We start from the raw sequence: 20,162 nt of genomic DNA on the forward strand, positions 1-20,162 counted from the left end.
TGTGATTCAGATATTTTTTTAGGCCAGCAGAGAAGGCCTTGCAGGCCCTGACAGTCCACCACTGGCAATTGGGCATTTTGTTGAAAAAAATAATTGTGGTATTCAATCAGTGAGGCAATCAATTTTGTGATATACAAATATATATATATGTATATATATTTCTGTATATATATATATATATATATATATATATATATATATATATATATATATATATATATATATATATATATATATATATATATATATATATATATATATATATATATATATATATATATATATATATATATATATATATATATATATATATATATATATATATATATATATATATATATATATATATATATATATATATATATATATATATATATATATATATATATATATATATATATATATATATATATATATATATATATATATATATATATATATATATATATATAAATACACATATATATATATATATAACATTTTTGGGGGAGAAAGACACAAGTTACGAAATATATATAAAAACTGGAACACGCTTATTAAGCGCAAACATTACAACTTTCAAACGGAAAAGAAAAGAATATAGTACATCATTTCAAATCATATTCTCACTGTATGCGGTCGTCTTGAGTTAATAACATCCAGTCTTATTCAGGTACACATACATTTAGGCAGGTTCAACAATTTGTCATTGCTTAGCATTATCTGTTTAAAAAATTCCAGACAAGGTTCACACTGTAAGTGTTTTACCTATGTACCTGCTCATCCTGCATATCACCAACCACATATTAGATTAAACTTAAAATAGGTTCCTCCCCTGACCCAGGTCGAAAACTGGTGTATGCTACAGAAGGCTCTAAGATTCCATTAGTGTTCAGAAGCCGGTTACTAATACGAAGGTTGCCTGTGTCCCTGAACTTCTTGTAGACTCGGGGGTCTTGAGCCAGATAGGTAGAGGTCGAGGAATAAATCACCAGGCCCAAGATGATGATGAAAAATGACAACAAATAAAGGCAAGAAAACTGCAACACACAAGCAAAACAAATACCAATAAATGACTTTTTACTTTGGAACACTTGACTAAAATATTTATGTACAGTGCAGTGAAAAAGTATGGTCAAGTTCTTTTCTAGTTTCTTCAAATTTTGCAAAAGGATTAGCAATTCTTTCCTATCACCGGAAATCTGGCCACTCTTTTATGGGCAGCCTTAAGAATTTAGGACCATCTTTCCATGTGGAGCCCTCTCTGACGTCCTCCGGGATTGCTCCTCCTGTTAGTATGTCCGCTGCATTCATGTCTCCCTGGACCACCCAGTCGTCAGCGGACGTGATCTTTTGAATTTCTCCATCTCTGTTGATTCCATCTTCTTGGAAAGCTTTCCTGATCAGAATGGCACCCTTCTGTTTGGCGGGGTTGACAAGGCCTCTTCTTCCAGGAGGTTCTGACCCACTCATTTTCTTTCTTCTCTTTGAGAAGTTACCTAAAGTCGTTGGGTACAGTTTGTCACTTTCAACAAGGTAGCTGACTCCAGGAGCTTTGTCCTCTTCTCCTACTCTTCGATTTGGCGGAATGAGTACGTTGCTGGATGATACTCCTGATACGAATATCTCCCTCCCACTTTGACCTGACCTGAGCCAGGGTTTAAGGAAGAAGTCGCCTGCTTTCAAGATCCCTTTGACACTTCTGGTGCATTCATCCAGTTTCGCCAAGTTGTTTGGAGGGGTAAGCAAATCGTCAACATGAGAATCTTCCTCCAGTATTCTACATGTCTTTTTCTTTAGGTGAGTAAACATGCTCTCCTCCTTGGCTTTTGCTCTCGATTCTCGGCTCTTGGCTTTCGCTCTCGATGCTCAGCTCTTGGCTTTCGCTCTCGATGCTCAGCTCTTGGCTTACGCTCTGTGACGACCCCCTGAAGGGCCTGCTAGCCGCTTCTTTGCGGGCCGGTCGGAACAACCTCCCGATTGTGGATTTCTCGGGTTTTGGACTTGGGGGTTGTTGTTTCCTTTGTTTCCCCCTTCGTGGTTGGACAGCACCTTGCAACCCTCCCTTTATTTTGGTAGTTGAGTTGGATTTTGGGACATCTGGGATTTTCCCTTAATGGGTTACTGTCACGTTTGGTTGGGGTTTGGGGTAGATGTAATGTGATGGCAATTGAGTGAGAGTATATTCCATGTCAATTAAATGAATGTGCACCCACTAGTGAAGAATTATTCACCCAAAGTCAGCTGGAATAGGCTCTGGCATCCCCCGCAATCCTTACGATGCACAGTACGGAAGATGCATGAATGAATAAAATAGCTTGAGATAGGAAATTCAGGGCATTTTCAATGGAAACCTTATAAAATTACATGACAGCTGAGAAGAATACGGCAACTCATTTTGAATAATATCGGTATTTATGTAAGTGTTGCTACTGTTACCTTGTAATGAAAGAGGAATTGGCCACAAAGGAGAGTGTACAGGTCAGCTGTGAGCAAAGAAAGGCTGATAAAGGTGGCACTTGTTCTCATCATTACAAGTGGCATGAAACTGTATAGGGTGAACATGAAGGCACTGAAGCTCACATAGAGAAGACCTTTCATAAAGAGAGGGGAGGTGATTAATTTTGCATCAAATGTACATAAATAAATAAATTTGCAATGGGAAAAACTTGCCAATCTGCCACTCCCAGGGAAGCTTCAGCAGCTCCTTGTGTTCCATGATGGCCCTGCAACACAGCAGACAGACTTGAGTCGGTGCGGAGAATATTTTACCGAGTTCCACAGACCAAATTTGGCTGATGTATTCATTCATTTGTTCCTTTTCTGAACCGCTATTTCCTTAGTAGAGTTGCAGGGGGTGCCGGAGGCTATCAAGCAACTCACCCAATCTGGGGCTTCGAGCTCGGTTGTTCTCTTTTGCAACGGAGCCAGGGTCACTGGCTAATAACAAAGATGGATATCTGCCATTTCCAGTATAGTGGCCATACCTCGTGACACACTTTGGTCTTCTTTATGTAATTGTTATATGATTGTTAGGTCAAATGAAGGCGTGATTTTTTTAATCCAAATGTTGTTGGTTTTAGTCTCCTGTTATGTTATTGTTAAAATACCTTGATTGTTATTATAGTTACAGATGTTGTTTTTGCTTACACATTATGAATTAATCAACAACCTTGTAATTGTTTTGTTTCATGGCCTTAAAGCCGTACGCGATTTACTGTTCGAGAGCATACTTTGAAAGCAAGGGGAAGTCTTGTTGCTCTGCTGTATCTTTCCTTAAGGTCCTTATCCATGATGCAATCTATTTAATTAGATGTCAATAATTGAATAAGATGTCTGCCTGCAGTGATTGATAATTATATCAGAAGGGTAATTATTCATGAACCTATCAAACTCACAGTTGAATGCCACTGAAAAATGACCCGAAAAGCCCCATCATGCCTAGGAACTCCACTCGGCTCAGGTTCTTCACGATATACTCCTCACAGACGGTAGACATTCCATACAAGGTTGCTCCTCCCAAGACTAATAGATCACCAAACAGCTTCTGTTCTTCTGAACAGGGAAGAGAAATTTGAGAAAAAAAACAAAAACTTGTGAGAAACTTAAGAAAATATTTTTTTCATTCCTCCTCCTGAAAACAGGGGGTTATGGTGTACTTTGAAGTTGATAGTTTGCAGTGAAACCAACATTTCATGAAAAAAAAATCCCCAAAAGTTAGGACAGATTTTTGAGTCTTAATCGTGCTTAAATCGAATAAAAATGTATGCTAGAAATACGACAGGACAGGTTCAACTTTCAGCATTAGCTTCGATGGCGATAGAAAAGAAGGAGGAAAGAAAGGGGGATGGACAGTTAAAAATGATTTTTGGTGAGTAAAATATGGCTATAATCCTAAATAATATTTCAATTGTAAGAGGTTATTATTGATGATTTGTTGTGTCGCAGCTGTTGTTTTATAGCCATAAAATAGTTTTTGAGGGTGGGATTGATTCCGATAGCTGAAGGCGCTACTAAAAAATGCACGGACCGCCACTGCATATAGGTACATATAAACTGCACAGTTTTCATGAATTCACATTTCTAAATATATTGTTTTTTTACTCTAGCAATTAAAAAGGTTCCCAATTCTTTGTATTTATGAATATGTTTACTCACCAAAGCCCTGCTGTCGACCAAGTAGAATATCAGCACCCACCATGCAGCCAATACCCAAAAGACACAGTATTGTGCCCACAACATGGGCAGCCTTGTACCTCACCAATAGAAAAAAACAGGACAGCACCATGACCACTGGGATGATAAAGCAGTCTAAAAGCTGAGAGAAGATTGAAAACAAAAAATACAAATTACATACTATGCATATATGTACATACATATATATATATATATATATATATATATATATATATATATATATATATATATATATATATATATATATATATATATATATATATATATATATATATATATATATATATATATATATATATATATATATATATATATATATATATATATATATATATATATATATATATATATATATATATATATATATATATATATATATATATATATATATATATATATATATATATATATATATATATATATATATATATATATATATATATATATATATATATATATATATATATATATATATATATATATATATATATATATATATATATATATATATATATATATTTGATCTGGGTACAGATGTATCTTTTGCTGCACGATTTTCCTCAATACCAACTAACTAGCATGCTTAACCATTTTTCTAAACAAAAACCCACCCTTTATCATGTGGTCATATATAAAGTTGTCCTCAAATGCTTGATGCTACAGAGTCAATGATTTCCTCGACATGTAAACTGAGTTGAGTTAATGCCACATTAATACATTGATATTTATTACATTCAATATTATAAATACAAATACCTGTACACTGGAAAGTGTGGTGTACTGGTAAGCTTTTAGGATCAGGTAGTTGGCCTCGATGTCTATTAAACCTAAAATCGCATATTTCCACCAGCGCTGCCTCAAAATGGCCAACAAGTTTCCTTCACCTGGTGAAGTAGAAGGACACAAATACAGGCGAGTGGGCATGAGGGCATTCAATAAATAGGCATTACATTTTACAAAAAACAATGTATTTGTTTGTTTTTCGGTTTTACAGGAGTCTTGATATTCTGATAAAACATTCTTTTTGAGCGTTTTTTATGCAGTGCAGCTCAGTAAATCTCCAGACCTTTGAATGATGACCCATTAGGAAGTACAGTCGAACCTTGTGATGCGACCGCTCGTCATACGAAATTCTTGTCTTACGACAAAAATTTCAATCGAATAATTCGCCCGAGATACGATCAAAATTTTGTGATTCTACCAAGCCAGGTGGCCGTGGCAATGTCTTTTTTGCTTCCCTTTCATGTATAAAATATTTCTACGACCACTGGGCATTGGATTGCGCGTATATTGATGATATTTGTGTGTCATCATCGAAATATTTTGAAGGGGAGGCAAAAATAATCAACTCTTGATGCGTTCGTTTACCCCGTAGAACTAAGGAAAAAAGATGAAAACAAAATTAGAATTCAGTTTTGTGTGAAGTTACATTAAAAGTTGAGTGTCTGTATATAGTTATCCAAGTTAATGTAAATTTGTTCATTCGTTTACACTGGGCAGCTCAGACCACAAGCTGGTCCATCTGATCCCCACCTACATCCCTCTGGTGAGGAAAATAAAACCTGCCACGAGGATCATAAAATGATGGGCTCTGTACACTTTTATGTTTTTCATGTTTTACTGCCCTTCTATCTTGTTTTAAATTACATTTTTAATATTTCTTAATACATCCCTTTTTATTTTACTTTGTACTTTACACGTTTTACTTTAATGTTTTTACAACTTTCCTTGTTCTGTTAGCCTGGCTTCTTTCGGCTACTTCTTTTTTGGAACCAGCCAGCCATGCCTACGCTGTCACACACATGGGACTAGTTACAAAACGCAGCAGAGGGAGCAACACCTCAGTGCCGCCGGAGTTTCGGAGCTGGACAAAAGTGCCAGGTGAAGAGGCAACGCTTCTGACCAACCATTCCATTGTGGGATAGTATGGAAGAGCTGTCGGCGCTTACCAGCAACGGAGTCGAGGAGTTCTGCCCTGCTGCTGTTTTACTTCAGCTTCAAACTACAGAGGAACTGTGCGGATAAGCTTGGAAGAGCGACTCTGCATATTCTCCACCTCGGTCACAGTCTGCAGAAGTTTCCAATCTCGTGGACGACTTCCTGTGTGTGGTTCCACTTTGTGTCCAACTTTACAACGTCTTTTTGAGTCCGATTTAGCTACCACAACCAAAATGGCGCTGTTTAAGCGGAAGCCGACGGCCACGGTAACTCCGTCCACTCTTGCTCGTTTTATATATTGCTGCTTTTATGTCTTAATGATTTGATGATTCCATTTATTTTGATTTGCTTTGTACTTTGTTCTTTTGCTTTGCTGTTCTGTCTAATCACCCGCTTCCTACTGCGACAATGTAGTTTCCCGAATACGGGATGAATAAAGTTATCCAATCCAATCCAATCCAGTCTCACCTTCTTGTTATTGTGACAACGAAATTTCCCGAATACGGGATTAATAAAGTTACCCAAAGTTCCAAATTGTATTCAGCACTTGTTCACAATAGCCTCATGGAAACACTTACATCAAACTAATTTTTGAAGTCATTAATAAGAACAGTACTGAGTTCTACTAAATTTTGTATTTTAGCAAGTCTTAAACTTTTGATGAGCTGATCAATTGTTTTGCTTTCAAATTGTATCATACTTTGTTTTTGAAAGTTTTTTTTATACTCCCTCTTCTTGCTTTTGCATATTGTGTCTCTACTTGAAACCTAATATATATCCAAAAGTGCTAAAGATAAATTCAAACTTTTTTTAACTGCTTTTAAGATTTTCATCTTCTATGTATGATATGTCTTCACACTGTTGATAAAATACACATAGAAATACATTTTATTTAAATTGAATAAACAAAATAAAACAAACCCCGTACAGTAATCCCTCGATTATTGTGGTTAATGTAGACCAGACATGGCCACGATAAATGAAAAAACGTGAAGTAGGGTCACCCCTATTTAAAAAAAAACACCCTTTTTTAAATTTCAGTGCTGAGTCCTCGTAGCAAATTGAGGACAGAGAAGTGGCTTCTACTTGCTAGTTTCAGAGTGGATTTTCATATTGTTATGAACTTTAAAAAATATACATTTATATTTTTATTTTTCTACAAATCTGCACTGGGTTGAAGCCGCCAAAGTTGAAGCCACAATAGAGTATAATACCCATAATACCCAATATGTTAAGAACAAGGGGCCATAGAAAATATAGCATTTACCTTGCCTGACTGCTAATGTGGTGGTGTAGACAAGAAACAAGAGGATGTAGTTGAGGAAGCTCTGGAACACAGGCGTGTTGGCATGAAAGTCATCAGCCAGGTACTTGCTAGTCAGGCTGATGGCACACATCAACCAGGACAGGACCTGACCTAAGGCCAATGTCACCAACAGGTCTCTATGGGGGACAAAATAGACATGCTGTATACAACTCAATTTTTTGTTAAATAATTGTGTATCATCTATAATCCTTATAAAGCATGATTTATGGATGGATGTGTGTGTGTATGTTAAGGTTTTCACGCTACGTTTGTCCAAACCGTGCAACGTAGAGTTGATTTTTTTTTTATGGTGGCCAGAAACAGCTGTCGGATCTCAGTAAACAAGTGATTGATTTTTTTTACCTTCTTCTTAGTATGTAAACTCAAGCTTTGAGCATTTGGAAGGATTATCGATGAGTATGCCTGACCAGAAATATGTTAACTTGATGCTCTCTTAAGGTAGTTTTAAGCATTACACACTGCACATTATATTTCTTCTTCAGTGCACACTGCACACTAGTTCCATCCGCTCAGTCATTTCCACTTGAAGTTAGTTGCATTAACTAGGCAACAGCACCGCTATTTTGTGAGTTTTAATTTTCGTAATTTTTCACTTTGGTTTACAATTTTTTAACAAAAATAACACCCTAACATTGCTTAAATAGGTATAATTCGTCATCCTTTCTTTTGAAATTGACCATCAGTTTTCCTTACGTTTTTATAAAAGGCATACTCCTGCTTCTGTATATTTGTACATAATTTTATACACGTTTGCGGTGCTATGCGTGTGACTGAAATTTTCCTTCCTAATCTAAACAATTTTTCAAAAGAGATTTTTTTATAGCGCAAAAACTTCTAAACAAGCAGTTTTTGTTATGACTAAATCGTCCCGATCATGTACATTTGCGGCCAAGTTAGAGTCTGGGTCAGCTGATTTTTAAGATCTGCCTATATATAAGTGCATATCCAATCACATACCTGTGCACCTGAGTGAGATTATGAGTACTAATCGGATTTTTAAGATCTGCCTATGCCAAGTACATATCCGATACCTCTGGAATTAATTTAACGAATCAATTACCAAATCGATATTCTAGTTTGTTTCTTAGACGGACGTGGAAAAGCGCTATATAAAGTATGTGGTAGCTAATTTAACTAGATTAACCACACTGCATTCATACATATTACATAAATATACATAGTATAACATCCTAAATCTCATATTACATAAATATTTGTAAAATAACTACTTTTCCTCATATTATGTCAAGTTACATAACAGCACTACATTTTTCTTGTGATATTACATCAAATTACACCATATTGACCTTAATCTCTAAACGACAACTTTTTCTTCGTATTATTATGAATTTAATCCCCTTAATATCGCAACCGAAAACTTTTCACCACAGCTTTTTCTCAAAATATACTTTTTCCAATAGTACTACGAAATACTTTTTTTTCGCGCACTCCGTTAAGTTAGGGAAATTGACTTGTTTCATGTAATTTTACTTAGTATGTCATATCACAGCTTCCTTCCCATTTTCTGAACTGCTTTATCCTTACTATGGTCGCGGAGGGTGCTGGAGCCTATCCCCACTGACTTGGGGCCATAGGCGGGGACACCCTGAATCAGTGGCCAGGCGATTGCAGGGCACAATGAGACAAACAACATTACACACTCATACCTGGGGCAATTTAGAGTGTCAAATCAGCCTAATAGGCCGGGGAGAACATGTAAACTCCACACAGGTAGACCGATCTAGATTTGAACCCCGGACCCCAGAGCTGTGAGGCCAATGTGCTGACCAGTGGTTCCACCAGACCACCCTATCACAGCTTTAATCTCGAAACAATACTTGTCCCTCATTTTATTACGACGTCAATCTCGTAATATTATGTTTGAATTTTTTCTTGTTATATTCCGACTTAATTCTTCTACTTTTTTCTTTGTTTAACCTTAATACTTAATTGTAAAAGTGAGCCTTTGTCATCGGTATATTGTAACATTTTGAAGTTAGAACGGAAACAATCAGCCCAAAAAGTACAGGTTACCCAAATCGAGCATTAGATATGCAACGCGTGTTAACATATGTTGCCCATGCTGAATGCGCGGTAAAACCACGTGACATGACAGGTGATGTTACAGGTTGAAACAAAGGCGCGTCCGCAGTGATGGGTGACTGTTGTCGCGAGTATTGTGTTTTACAAACGATGCTATTGAAATCTCGTCTTACCCGCTCAGAATCTTTCTGATCCGTTGGTACAAGCTTGGTGCTGGGTTGCTTGTGCCTCTGGGAAGGCTCTCCACAGTTGACACCATGGAAATCATCGTTGCTCTGGCGAGACGAGCGATCAGAACATTCCGCCAGACAGACGGGCAGAAGAACACAGGCGGTGGCTTCAAAAAAAAAAAAAAAGAAGGAAAATGAGGGGCAAGAGGAGCCTCTAATGCTCTATGCTGCCCTTCACACAGCTCAGATCTTGTCCAGGGTGGACCGGGCACACTTCGGATTCCTTTTGCGTCTTCTGGAGCCGCTAAACAACAGCCAAGACCTACGTAAAAAGAAAAAAATCCTAATTGTACCATAAGATGGCGCCCTTTTACCCAATTGATCTAGTGGGAAATACTGTAGTATTATAAAACGATATGGCCCACTCTTACTGACATACATAGTAGGTACATACAACGTTGAGAACCTAAAGAGGTAAACAGTAATACCTTGAGATAAAAGCTTAATGCGTTCCAGGTGGGGGATTTACTCGTATCGCAGATCAACTTTTCCCATAGAAATGAATTAGATACAAATAATTTCGTTCCCACCCTCTGAAAAACACCCCCCAAAAAGGATATTACAATGGAAAAAAACATATTTTTACTGGTTCTAATTTACCATCTACTAACAGTAAAAACTAACATTCTAGTGGTTATGATGTTCAATACTAAAATGAGACATTATTCAATACAACGTGGATGCGCGGAGGGGAAAGAGAGAGAGGGAGGGAGAGAGGGAGAAAGAGAGAGGGAGGGGGAGAGAGTGAGAGAGAGAGAGGGAGAAAGAGAGAGGGAGAGAGAGGGAGGGAGAGAGAGAGAGGGAGAGAGAGAGGGTGAGGGGAAGGGAGAGAGGGAGAGACGGAGGGAGGGGGATTAAGGAAGGGAGAGAGGGAGTGAGAGAAGGAGTGAGGGCGAGGGAGTGAGAGAAGGAGTGAGGGCGAGGGAGAGAGAGGGAGAAAGAGGTAGAGAGGGAGAGAGTGAAGGAAAGGGAGTGAGGGAGGGAGAGAAGGAGGGGGGGAGAGAGATACAGGGAGGGAGAGAGAGATACAGGGAGGGAGAGAGGGAGTGAGAGAAGGAGGGGGAGGGAGAGAGATACAGGGAGGGAGGAAGAGATGGTGAGAGACTTTTTGCAGAGAGAGGGAGGGGAAGAGAGGAGGAGAGTGAGAGGGAGGGAGAGAGAGGGTGAGAGGAAGGGAGAGAGGGAGAGAGAGGGTGAGAGGAAGGGAGAGAGGGAGAGGGGAGAGACGGAGGGAGGGGGTTAAGGGAGGGAGAGAGGGAGTGAGGGCGAGGGAGTGAGAGGGAGAAAGAGGTAGAGCGGGAGAAAGTGAATGAAAGGGAGTGAGAGAGGGAGAGAAGGGGGGAGGGAGAGAGAGATACAGGGAGGGAGGGAGGAAGATACTTTTTGCAAATCAACACGCTCGTAACATAACATTTATTTATTTATTTAACTTAAATGCACCTACATTACGATCCAGACACTTATATTAAGTTTTAATCTTACATTACACTACACTTAATTCTGATTTAGTTTGAAGTTTTTTTCCTATTTTCCTCAAGCTCGGCTCTTTTTTTCCAATGAGGGTGAAACCCACTATCTCGGGACGTGCTAACAACTCTGCCACTGGGCTGCTCTACTCGAGTTAATCAACCCCTGAATGATAAGAAACGTTAGCATGAGTATTCTAAATGTAAATTTGTTATAAAAGAAAGTAGTACAGTGTTCCCTCGGTTATCGCGGTTAACGGGGACCGGGACCACCCGCGATAAGTGAATTTCCGCAAAGTAGGGATTCCCCTTCAAAAATGCTTAATTTGAATATAATTCTAAAAAAAAAAAATATTATTATTATATGGAAGGCAGATCCACACCAAACGAACTTCCTGTTACTTCATTGTGACTTAATTTCATAGAAAGGATTTGTGTTGTCGTCACGTCACGTGTTGCTGCAGGTTCAGAGTCCTGATGGCTGTTGGGAAAAAGCTGTCCTTGAGCCTGTTTGTCCGTGCTTTGTAGGACCTGTAGCGTCTGCCAGATGGAAGCAACTGGAACAGGCCGTGTCCAGGATGGTATGGGTCCCCAACAATGGACCCGGCTCTTCTGAGGTACCGGGGGTTGGCAATGTCTTCTAGTGATGGCAGAGAACAGCCGACGATCTTCTGGGCAGTGTTTATCACCCTCTACATGGCTTTTTTGTCTGCTGCCGTGCTTCCGGCATACCACACTATAATGCCGTAAGTCAGGATGCTCTCCACAGTGGCTCTGTAGAAGGTTGCCAGAAGCTTGGTGTCCAAGTTGTTCCTTCTCAGTACCCTGAGAAAGTGGAGTCCTTTCTGGGCCTTCTTCACTACCACTGCGGTGTTTGTAGACCAGGAGAGCCTATCCGTGACATGGACTCCCAGAAATTTGAAGGATTGGACCCTGTCTACACATACTCCGTTAATGAGGAGTGGGGCCAGGTCTGTGCTGCGCTTGCGAAAGTCCAGGATAATTTCTTTAGTCTTTGTGGTATTTAGTGTAAGATTGTTCGCAGAGCACCAAAAAGACAGTTTGTCGACCTCGTCTCTGTAAGCCGACTCATCCCTGCCTGAGATGAGTCCGATCACAGTGGTGTCATCGGCAAATTTGATAATGGAGTTTGACTGGTGGGCTGGTGTGCAGTCGTATGTGTACAGGGAGTACAGGAGGGTACTCAGTACACAGCCTTGTGGTGAGCCAGTGTTCAGTGTAATAGAGGAAGAGAGGTGTGGACCCATTCTGACAGTTTGTGATCGGCCAGTCAAGAAGTTCTTTATCCAGCAGCAGATTGAAAAGGATAGTCCAAGGTGGTAGAGTTTGTCCTTCAGAATGTCCGGCTTAATAGTGTTAAAGGCTGAGCTATAGTCAATGAAAAGCATCCTCACATAGTTCCCCTGGTGCTCCAGGTGGCTCAGTGCTGTGTGTAGAGCCATGGCGATAGCATCCTCAGTGAACCTGTTTTCTCTATAAGCAGCTATTCTCTATAAGCATTATGACCTCGAGTACGTTCCAAATAATAGGAAGAATGATTTAACAAAGAAATGAATTAGAGCATCTTGTTCAGAAACACAATGACTTGATGAAACTTCTGCTTTGGCTGCAAATAGAATTGATTTTTTAAAAAAATTATAGACCCATTCATCCATGCTTAATCCCGGTAGTATTTTATTTTGGAAAGGAAGAAATCATCGGTCAGGACCTTCATCAATGAAATCCACCCTAAAAAAACATTCTCTTTGCTTTTGTTGATTCAATCCTATCTACAGCCCCCGATTACTGATCAGCACTTGTCCACAGTTCAATCTATACCAGGAGCCGGATAGATGAAGTCTCATTGTGATGAGCAGATATTAGCCTATCCAGTCTGATGAGCTCCACTCTAACTCCCAACGTCAAGCTTGTCCACTTATCAACAGATGAATCCTGCTCCGAACGTGGCAGGAAAGTCCGGAAGGCGGCTGTTGTTACCCGCCACTGTCGTCATGATGGTGGGCTCACATCTTCCACACTGATGAAACTCTTGTGATGCCTCTCTGCTTCAATTTCAACTGTTTAGCCACTGTTTGCTGCAAATTCAAGAACCCTATCGCATCTGACATTTGCATTGGAATTACTTTACTACCTATTGTGCATCCAACCACACATTGTGTATATACACTGACTACCAAATCCAATGTATCATATTTTAACGTTCCGCAACTGTCCTGATAAAATAAGATTTGACAATATAGTAACTTTCTCATTTCACTTTTGACATTTTCACGAAGTTCACCAATTAACTGATTCCTTACTCCATCTTGGTGGAGAATCTTGGCTGTGCTGAGTTTCTAAATGCTAACACGGTGAACTGTAACCAAATTTAATTTTACTGTAGATAGCACTTCGTATCGAGATAACGGGTCTTTGTGGAATTGAAGGCGGGACAGCTGGCCCCAACTGTAACGCATATATTCTGTTTCCAATCACTATTGCAGGGTGAATTTTAAGGTGTTTCAGGCTACGTCATATTGGATACCCACTGGCATTAAAGGTAATGTAATAACTACAATAACTTGACCAGTCAAATTAAGACCGTAATAACATGGATTTTAATCCGATGCTTTTTAAGGACCATGGAAAACCTGTATAGGTAATTCACGTAATTAAAATTTTACATTCAAATCTCTAAAATGTAATCCAATAAAAAATGTGCCAAAAAATGCAATTAATATATTTAAGTGAATTTTCAAGAGAACTTTCCATATCTTAGACCAAAACAGTATATTTCCAACATAACGATAATTTTTAAATCCAGACCCCAGAGTCAACATGCTATTAAAGGGTAAAAACAAACACACACAGTAAAAAAAACAGTGCTTTTTTTTATTTGAAAGGTCTAATCAGTCAATGTAGAGCCTTAAATATTTTTGGGGGGAAGCAACACAATGAGACACAATGATTTGGACCTGGAAAACACAAGGCCACACAAACTTCCTTATATTTAAACATTGAATCACTCTGTTCTCAAATGGTACTTCCACTCCTGTTTTGTATAATATTCAAGAATTTCTCACAAAGAATATTTTTTTCATCTGTGCGGCACAAAGCCCCATTTCATATTCATCTACTAAGTTAAGTCCTCAGTGATAAACAGCAGCTGGAGATTGAATACCGGTGGTGAAAGAGACACTCTGTGAAGATAGGCAGTCCTCTCATAATACTATGTCGCAGGGGTTATTTTCTTCTGGCTCGAAGAACAAGCTGCAGAATGGCATGAATTTAATTTCATTGTAGTACAAAAGCTGGTGGCAGGAAATGACCGATCAGGCTCTGACTCCTGTCTTTGTTCACGGTCTCAGCAATGTTGGAGGAGTCTCGAGTGTGGAACAAAATGCATATATAGTCATGAAAGAGGCATTAAGGGCCACTGTCTTACCCCAGCTTAATTTTATCAACTGCATGAACCACTGAACTTATGTTCTGTGATGAGCTTGAGATGAACCCACTTCATTGGCCCAGGCGCTGCTGGCATTCCTCATACCGCCGCAAAGCACCCCACAAGTCCTCATAAGAAATATTTCTGTGTGATGGCAGGGATCTGATGAAGAATAAGAAGAGTTAGAGAACAGGAAAACATGCAAAAAACCATTTAGAATGCAATAAGCAATCACAGTATTTTTTTTCATAAATACTTCATTGTTTGTAACCTGGCACAGCATAAATGAGATAGAGAATTGAAAGATTGTCAAAAAAAAGGTATAATCAAAAATAGCATAATCTCAGCTAGTGTCAATTGTTTTTGGGGTTACAGTGTTCCCTCAGTTATTGCGGTTAATGGGGACCGGGACCACCCGCGATAAGTGAATTTCCGCGAAGTAGGGATTCCCCTTCAAAAATGCTTAATTTGAATTTAATTTAAAAAAAAAAATTTTTTAATTTTTGTATGTTTTTTTATTTAAATGTTTTTTTTACCCCCCTGTATACAGTACACCATATAGAATACAGGTAGAGAGAGAGTGGAATTCATGTTATAACAAATAAAACTGTAAAATATGTTGTTTCAATGTAATATTTGTATGATTATGATTATTTTTTCCCCCCAAAAAATCCACGAAGCTCTGAGTCCGCGGTGTCTGAGCCACGAAGTAGCGAGGGAACACTGTATACTAATCTTCTTGTGTTATTATATGGAAATTACTACCGATTAGAATGAGCCTAGTGAATGGCGTGAATGGCTAATTACTACGCGAGCATATACACTTCATGTACTGCTCACTGTAGGTCCTGAAATGGGTCTCATTAAAATATGTGTTGCCTTTATCTAGTCATGACTGCATGGACTCACTAATTTCCAAATAGAGCTCTGTCCTGCAGCCAGAGGTGTCATTGATAAGTTAGTTAAGTTAGTTGATAAGTTAGTTAAGTTAGTTAAGATAAATTATAGGAGTTTTAGTCTGTAACTAACTCCGTCTTTGAAGAAATTAAAATATTGTAGACATTGAAAGTTGATGCCCATGAAACCAAAGAATTTACGGTTCATGTTACATTAAAAATATGTAACAAAATGACACTAATCTTGTATTATTATTGTTTGAATATTGTAATATTACAATATGGACTTATCTGTCTGCATCCTCAGCGCCGGCTTGCCCCAAGGCAGTGTGACGAGTCTACTACAGTAGTACCTCAAGATATGAGCTTAATGTGTTCCGGGACTGAGCTCGTATCTCGATTTACTCGTAACTCAAACGAACGTTTCCCATAGAAATGAACTAGAAAAAATTAATTCGTTCCAACCCTCCGAAAAAACAACAACAGGATATTGAATTAGAAAAACATTATTTTTTCTTATTTATCTATTAACAAAGTAACAAATACCTAGTGGTTTAATAGTACTAAAATGTGTTAATACAGTGTTCCCCCGCTACTTCGCAGTTCAGCTACCGCGGACTCAGAGTAATGACATACAGAAACAATTTAAAAATAAACAAACAAATATATATAAAAGAAAATTTCCTACATTAATTCAGTTAGTCTGATGTGCCAGGGGAGGAATCCCAAAGTACTGCCAACTGGTCCAAACATCACCACAAGCTCTGGGTCAGGAATATTCTTTGGCTCTGGAAAACCACAAGAAGATGGTGATGAGATTCAGTATGGTACTGTATATGAAATTAAAAAAAAATGGCATTGCAATCCTCAATGGCCTTCCAACCAGACAAATACATTTTCACTGAACACAAGAATCCTGTTTTATAGCTGTGGCAGAAAATCTAAGCAACCTTGTGAACAACTTACAAACTTGACTGATCAGGCTAAGATTTTCCAAAAATAAATTGCTCAATCTGGACGGACCAATGGAGCGAGTGGTTAGTGCGTCGGTCTCACAGCTCTGGGATCCTGGGTTCAAATCTAGGTTGGTGCACTTCTGTGGAGTTTTCATGTTCTCCCCAGGACTGCGTGGGTTTCCTCTGGGTACTCTGGTTTCCACCCATATTCCAAAAACTCGCATGGTAGGCCGATTGGACACTATAAATTGCCTCTAGGTATGGGTGTGAGTGTGCATGATTGTCTGTCTCCTTGTGCCCCGCGATCGTCTGGCCACCGATTCAGGGTGTCCCCCGCCTCCGGCCTGAAGACAGCAGGGATTGGATCCAGCACCCCCCACGACACTAATGAGGATAAAGCCGTTCAGAAAATGAGATCAGAGATTACTCTATCGACACAACAAGCTTCTAAAGTCAACTAAAAAAACTTACATGAGTGGCAATCAACACTGGAGAAGTAATTAAATAAAATCATCCCAAGCTCCCTTTACAACAAAGATTTATTATTATATATTTGGTGTTTGTAATCATTGCTTGTTTCCAAGCGTAATGAGCAAATTAGAAATCGCTACCTCGGAGCATCGCATCCAGCATGGAGACAGTGATGTCCTTGGAGCTCCTCTCTTTATTTTCCACAGAACGACAAAACTTCTGTGCAGCCTGAACAATAGTTTGTTTCCCATCTTCTGGCGATAACACATTCACTGTTGGCCTGCATGACAGCACTAAAACACAGACACAAAAGGAATTTTCAAAAATACAACCACAAAAATAAAAAAATTAAATATTCTGAAAACAAGGCTATTTTTAATTTTAAGGTGAAAGGAGCAAAGAAGTTTGGGCAACCCTGCATGAGAGCATGTGATGCAATAAGACTAGTATACAGTGTTCCCTCGTTTATCGCGGTTAATGGGGACCGGGACCCCCCGCAATAGCTGGATTTCCGCGAAGTAGGCGTGCCCCTTCAAAAATGCTTAAAGAAACGTATGACACGTGCACAAAAGCACCACCAAGTAAAAATATCATAGTAGTCCGGATGGAGGATCTTCTGCAGTTTTTTTGCACGTCAGAAACATCGTTATTGGGAGTTGTGAACATTGTTTTTTTGGGCGGTGAAGAGGCGCCTGTAAACAGCCATGACGTCATCAATCCGATTCCTGAACTCTCACCATGTTATTGACCATTTCTTTGGCGTTTTTTTTTAAAGCAATTACTAATTCTTATTGAATATTTTGTTTCCACTTCTTGTAAAATGATGTAATTTATAATTTTAACTTAATATTTTTAAATTTTTTATATATATTTTTTCCTGAAAAAAATCCGCGAAGCTCTGAGTCCGCGATAGCTGAACCGCGAAGTAGCGGGGGAACACTGTACACCATTGCAAAATGTAACGTGTCATCACCATGCTAGACATATTTGTAATACTTACCATTAATATGGGCTTTGTCAGTATCACTTTTGAACGTCGCATTAAATTTGGATCCTTCTGTACCAAGCAGCTGCTCTTGTTGAGCGACTATCACCTCAAGCAGACGGGCGTTGTTCTTTCTGAAAACACCTGGCAAAATAAAGGACAATGGAAATATATCTGACAACTTAAAGACAATGACAAATGTTTTTTACAAGTATATTTTAATGGCTTGTTTCAACATATATTATATAAATTTACACATTCAATGTTTTTGCTGTTGTAGTTCTGTATAGGGAAAACATACTGTGTTTGGAAATACAATTGATCCCAAAAGTGCTGAACTCACCTGAAACACTTGCGTGTTCAGATCTGTTATCTTACCAATTAACAATATAGAGCACAGCAAAAAGGAATGAGTTGTCAAGCTCTCTCAAGAAATAAAAGTAAAACCATGCTTTAAGATGGTTGTAAAACTGACAAATAATGTATAAGGTTAAACAAGATTAATTATAGTTTGTTATTTGCATTTTATAAAACGCTATTGTGCGTGTTTTTATTTTCGTCATACAGTGGTAGCTCAAGGTACGAGCTTAATTCATTCCGGGACTGTGCTCATATGTCAATATTCTCGTAACTCGAACGAACGTTTCCCATTGAAATTAACTAAAAACAAATTCATTCGTTCCAACCCTTTGAGAGACGGACAAAGAGAGGGTGTGGGTTTGGGGGCGCTTTTTGCACGGCAACACGCTTGTTTCATAACAAAATAATTTAAATTAACTTATATTATGCAGACACTCGAAAATACATGTAATCTAACTTTACACTAAACTCCGTCCAGTGCTCGTAGATATCTGTTGTACACGAGAGATGCGGCAAAAAAGACAGTGTGCTAAAATCATAAACAAGCTCTCATGTCTTGGCCACCCGGCTTTCTCGTATATTGAAATCTGTCTCAGAGTTAATTATTTTCTCTATATTTTACCCAAATCTGAAAATGCTTGTATGTCGGGATGCTTGTATGTTAAGGTACCACAGTATTTTCACTTTGGTTTACAATGTTTTACCAAAAATAACAAACACCCAAATATTCCTTAAATAGGCCTTTCATTTGAAATTAACTGTCAGTTTCAACTCCGACGTCAGACAATTTTAAGGGTACGGCTTATATCATTTTTTTCCACTATATGTGTAATCTATTACTTTTGAGAATATGTAACCTTAACACTGCAGAAGAAATGCTTACGGCGAAAGCGACATTCATTGTCTTATCCTCACAAGGGTCTTGGAGGAGCCTATCTCAGGAGACACCTTGGGGTGAACATGCAAACTACGGTCCTGAGATCAAACCCTCGAGTTCAGAACTGTGAGGCCGACGCACTAACCACTAGTCACCAGGCCAACGTAAAAGCTACAGCAACTTATCAACATTGTTATTTCATTAAACTGGTAGAAAGTATGTAGTTAAGTAGTTTACCGTGATTATCATAGATGCTGACATAAGATATACCAACAGCCATACACCACACAACCAGGTTGGCGATGTCCGTGTAGCTTGGCTCCTCTTCTGCTACCAATAGGCCGATGTGGCTCGGCAACTTTTCAAGAGACCTGCCGTCTGTCAGCCACCGGTGTCGGCGATTGAGAGCGCAGTTTCGATTTCCGGCAACGCCATTAGTGTCGGGGTAAATATTTAATATCCTCCGGTAGTCCGGGAAGCGAACCAGCGACATTGGGAGTAGTAACGTGGGAATTGCCCGCTCCCAAAGACGCCCCTTCCATCTCCGGACACAGTCACGAAACCAGGAGAAGAGCGCTCTGCTACTGTGAAGCAGAAACAGCAAGAACCGCCACACTAAACTGTACAACTGCGCCATGAATGTATCTGGCTAATGTTAAAATTTGACGGGATATTATAACTGCTGCACAAGCTTCTTATGTAGGATGAAGTGGGTGACAAAACCTTGCCGATGTCAGCCGCCTGCTGCCATCTTGCTACTCGTGACCTGTGAACTCTCTCCGTGATTACATGTACATCCGGGATTGGCGGACAGTGACAACACGTCATTGAAATGAATTAAATGGAAAAAATAAAAGAATAAAACAAATAAATACATCCCTACACACACACACACACATATATATGTGTGTATGAATATATATATATATATATATATATATATATATATATATATATATATATATATATATATATATATATATATATATATA

General features: G+C 38.8%; 2 protein-coding genes across 3 annotated transcripts; both read right to left on the minus strand.

The window, feature by feature from the left end:
• Window positions 1-490: 490 nt before the first annotated feature.
• slc35f1 (solute carrier family 35 member F1) lies at window positions 491-10,321 on the minus strand. The gene is made up of 9 exons (XM_077711528.1): window positions 10,143-10,321; window positions 9,658-9,976; window positions 7,382-7,557; window positions 4,933-5,060; window positions 4,138-4,297; window positions 3,378-3,534; window positions 2,653-2,705; window positions 2,419-2,573; window positions 491-1,019 (listed from the first exon to the last, which is right to left on the minus strand). The coding sequence occupies exons 2-9, from the start codon at window positions 9,750-9,752 to the stop codon at window positions 786-788; spliced, it is 1,158 nt and encodes a 385-aa protein (XP_077567654.1). The 5' UTR covers window positions 9,753-9,976; window positions 10,143-10,321; the 3' UTR covers window positions 491-785.
• Window positions 10,322-14,051: 3,730 nt separating this feature from the next.
• nus1 (NUS1 dehydrodolichyl diphosphate synthase subunit) lies at window positions 14,052-19,967 on the minus strand. Of its 2 annotated transcripts, XR_013325139.1 has the most exons (6): window positions 19,408-19,967; window positions 17,949-18,077; window positions 17,089-17,241; window positions 16,210-16,309; window positions 14,626-14,787; window positions 14,052-14,450 (listed from the first exon to the last, which is right to left on the minus strand). XR_013325139.1 is itself a non-coding variant. In XM_077711598.1 (5 exons), exons 1-5 carry the CDS (start codon window positions 19,805-19,807, stop codon window positions 14,697-14,699), a joined length of 873 nt encoding a protein of 290 aa, XP_077567724.1. In that variant the 5' UTR covers window positions 19,808-19,967; the 3' UTR covers window positions 14,052-14,696. The 2 variants fall into 2 exon arrangements, 1 of the variants encoding a protein (XP_077567724.1); XM_077711598.1 differs by having other exon boundaries at window positions 14,052-14,787.
• Between the last annotated feature and the right edge of the window lie 195 nt (window positions 19,968-20,162).

The sequence above is a fragment of the Stigmatopora nigra genome, unplaced genomic scaffold (assembly GCF_051989575.1).
Source record: "Stigmatopora nigra isolate UIUO_SnigA unplaced genomic scaffold, RoL_Snig_1.1 HiC_scaffold_26, whole genome shotgun sequence".
Lineage (NCBI taxonomy): Eukaryota > Metazoa > Chordata > Actinopteri > Syngnathiformes > Syngnathidae > Stigmatopora > Stigmatopora nigra.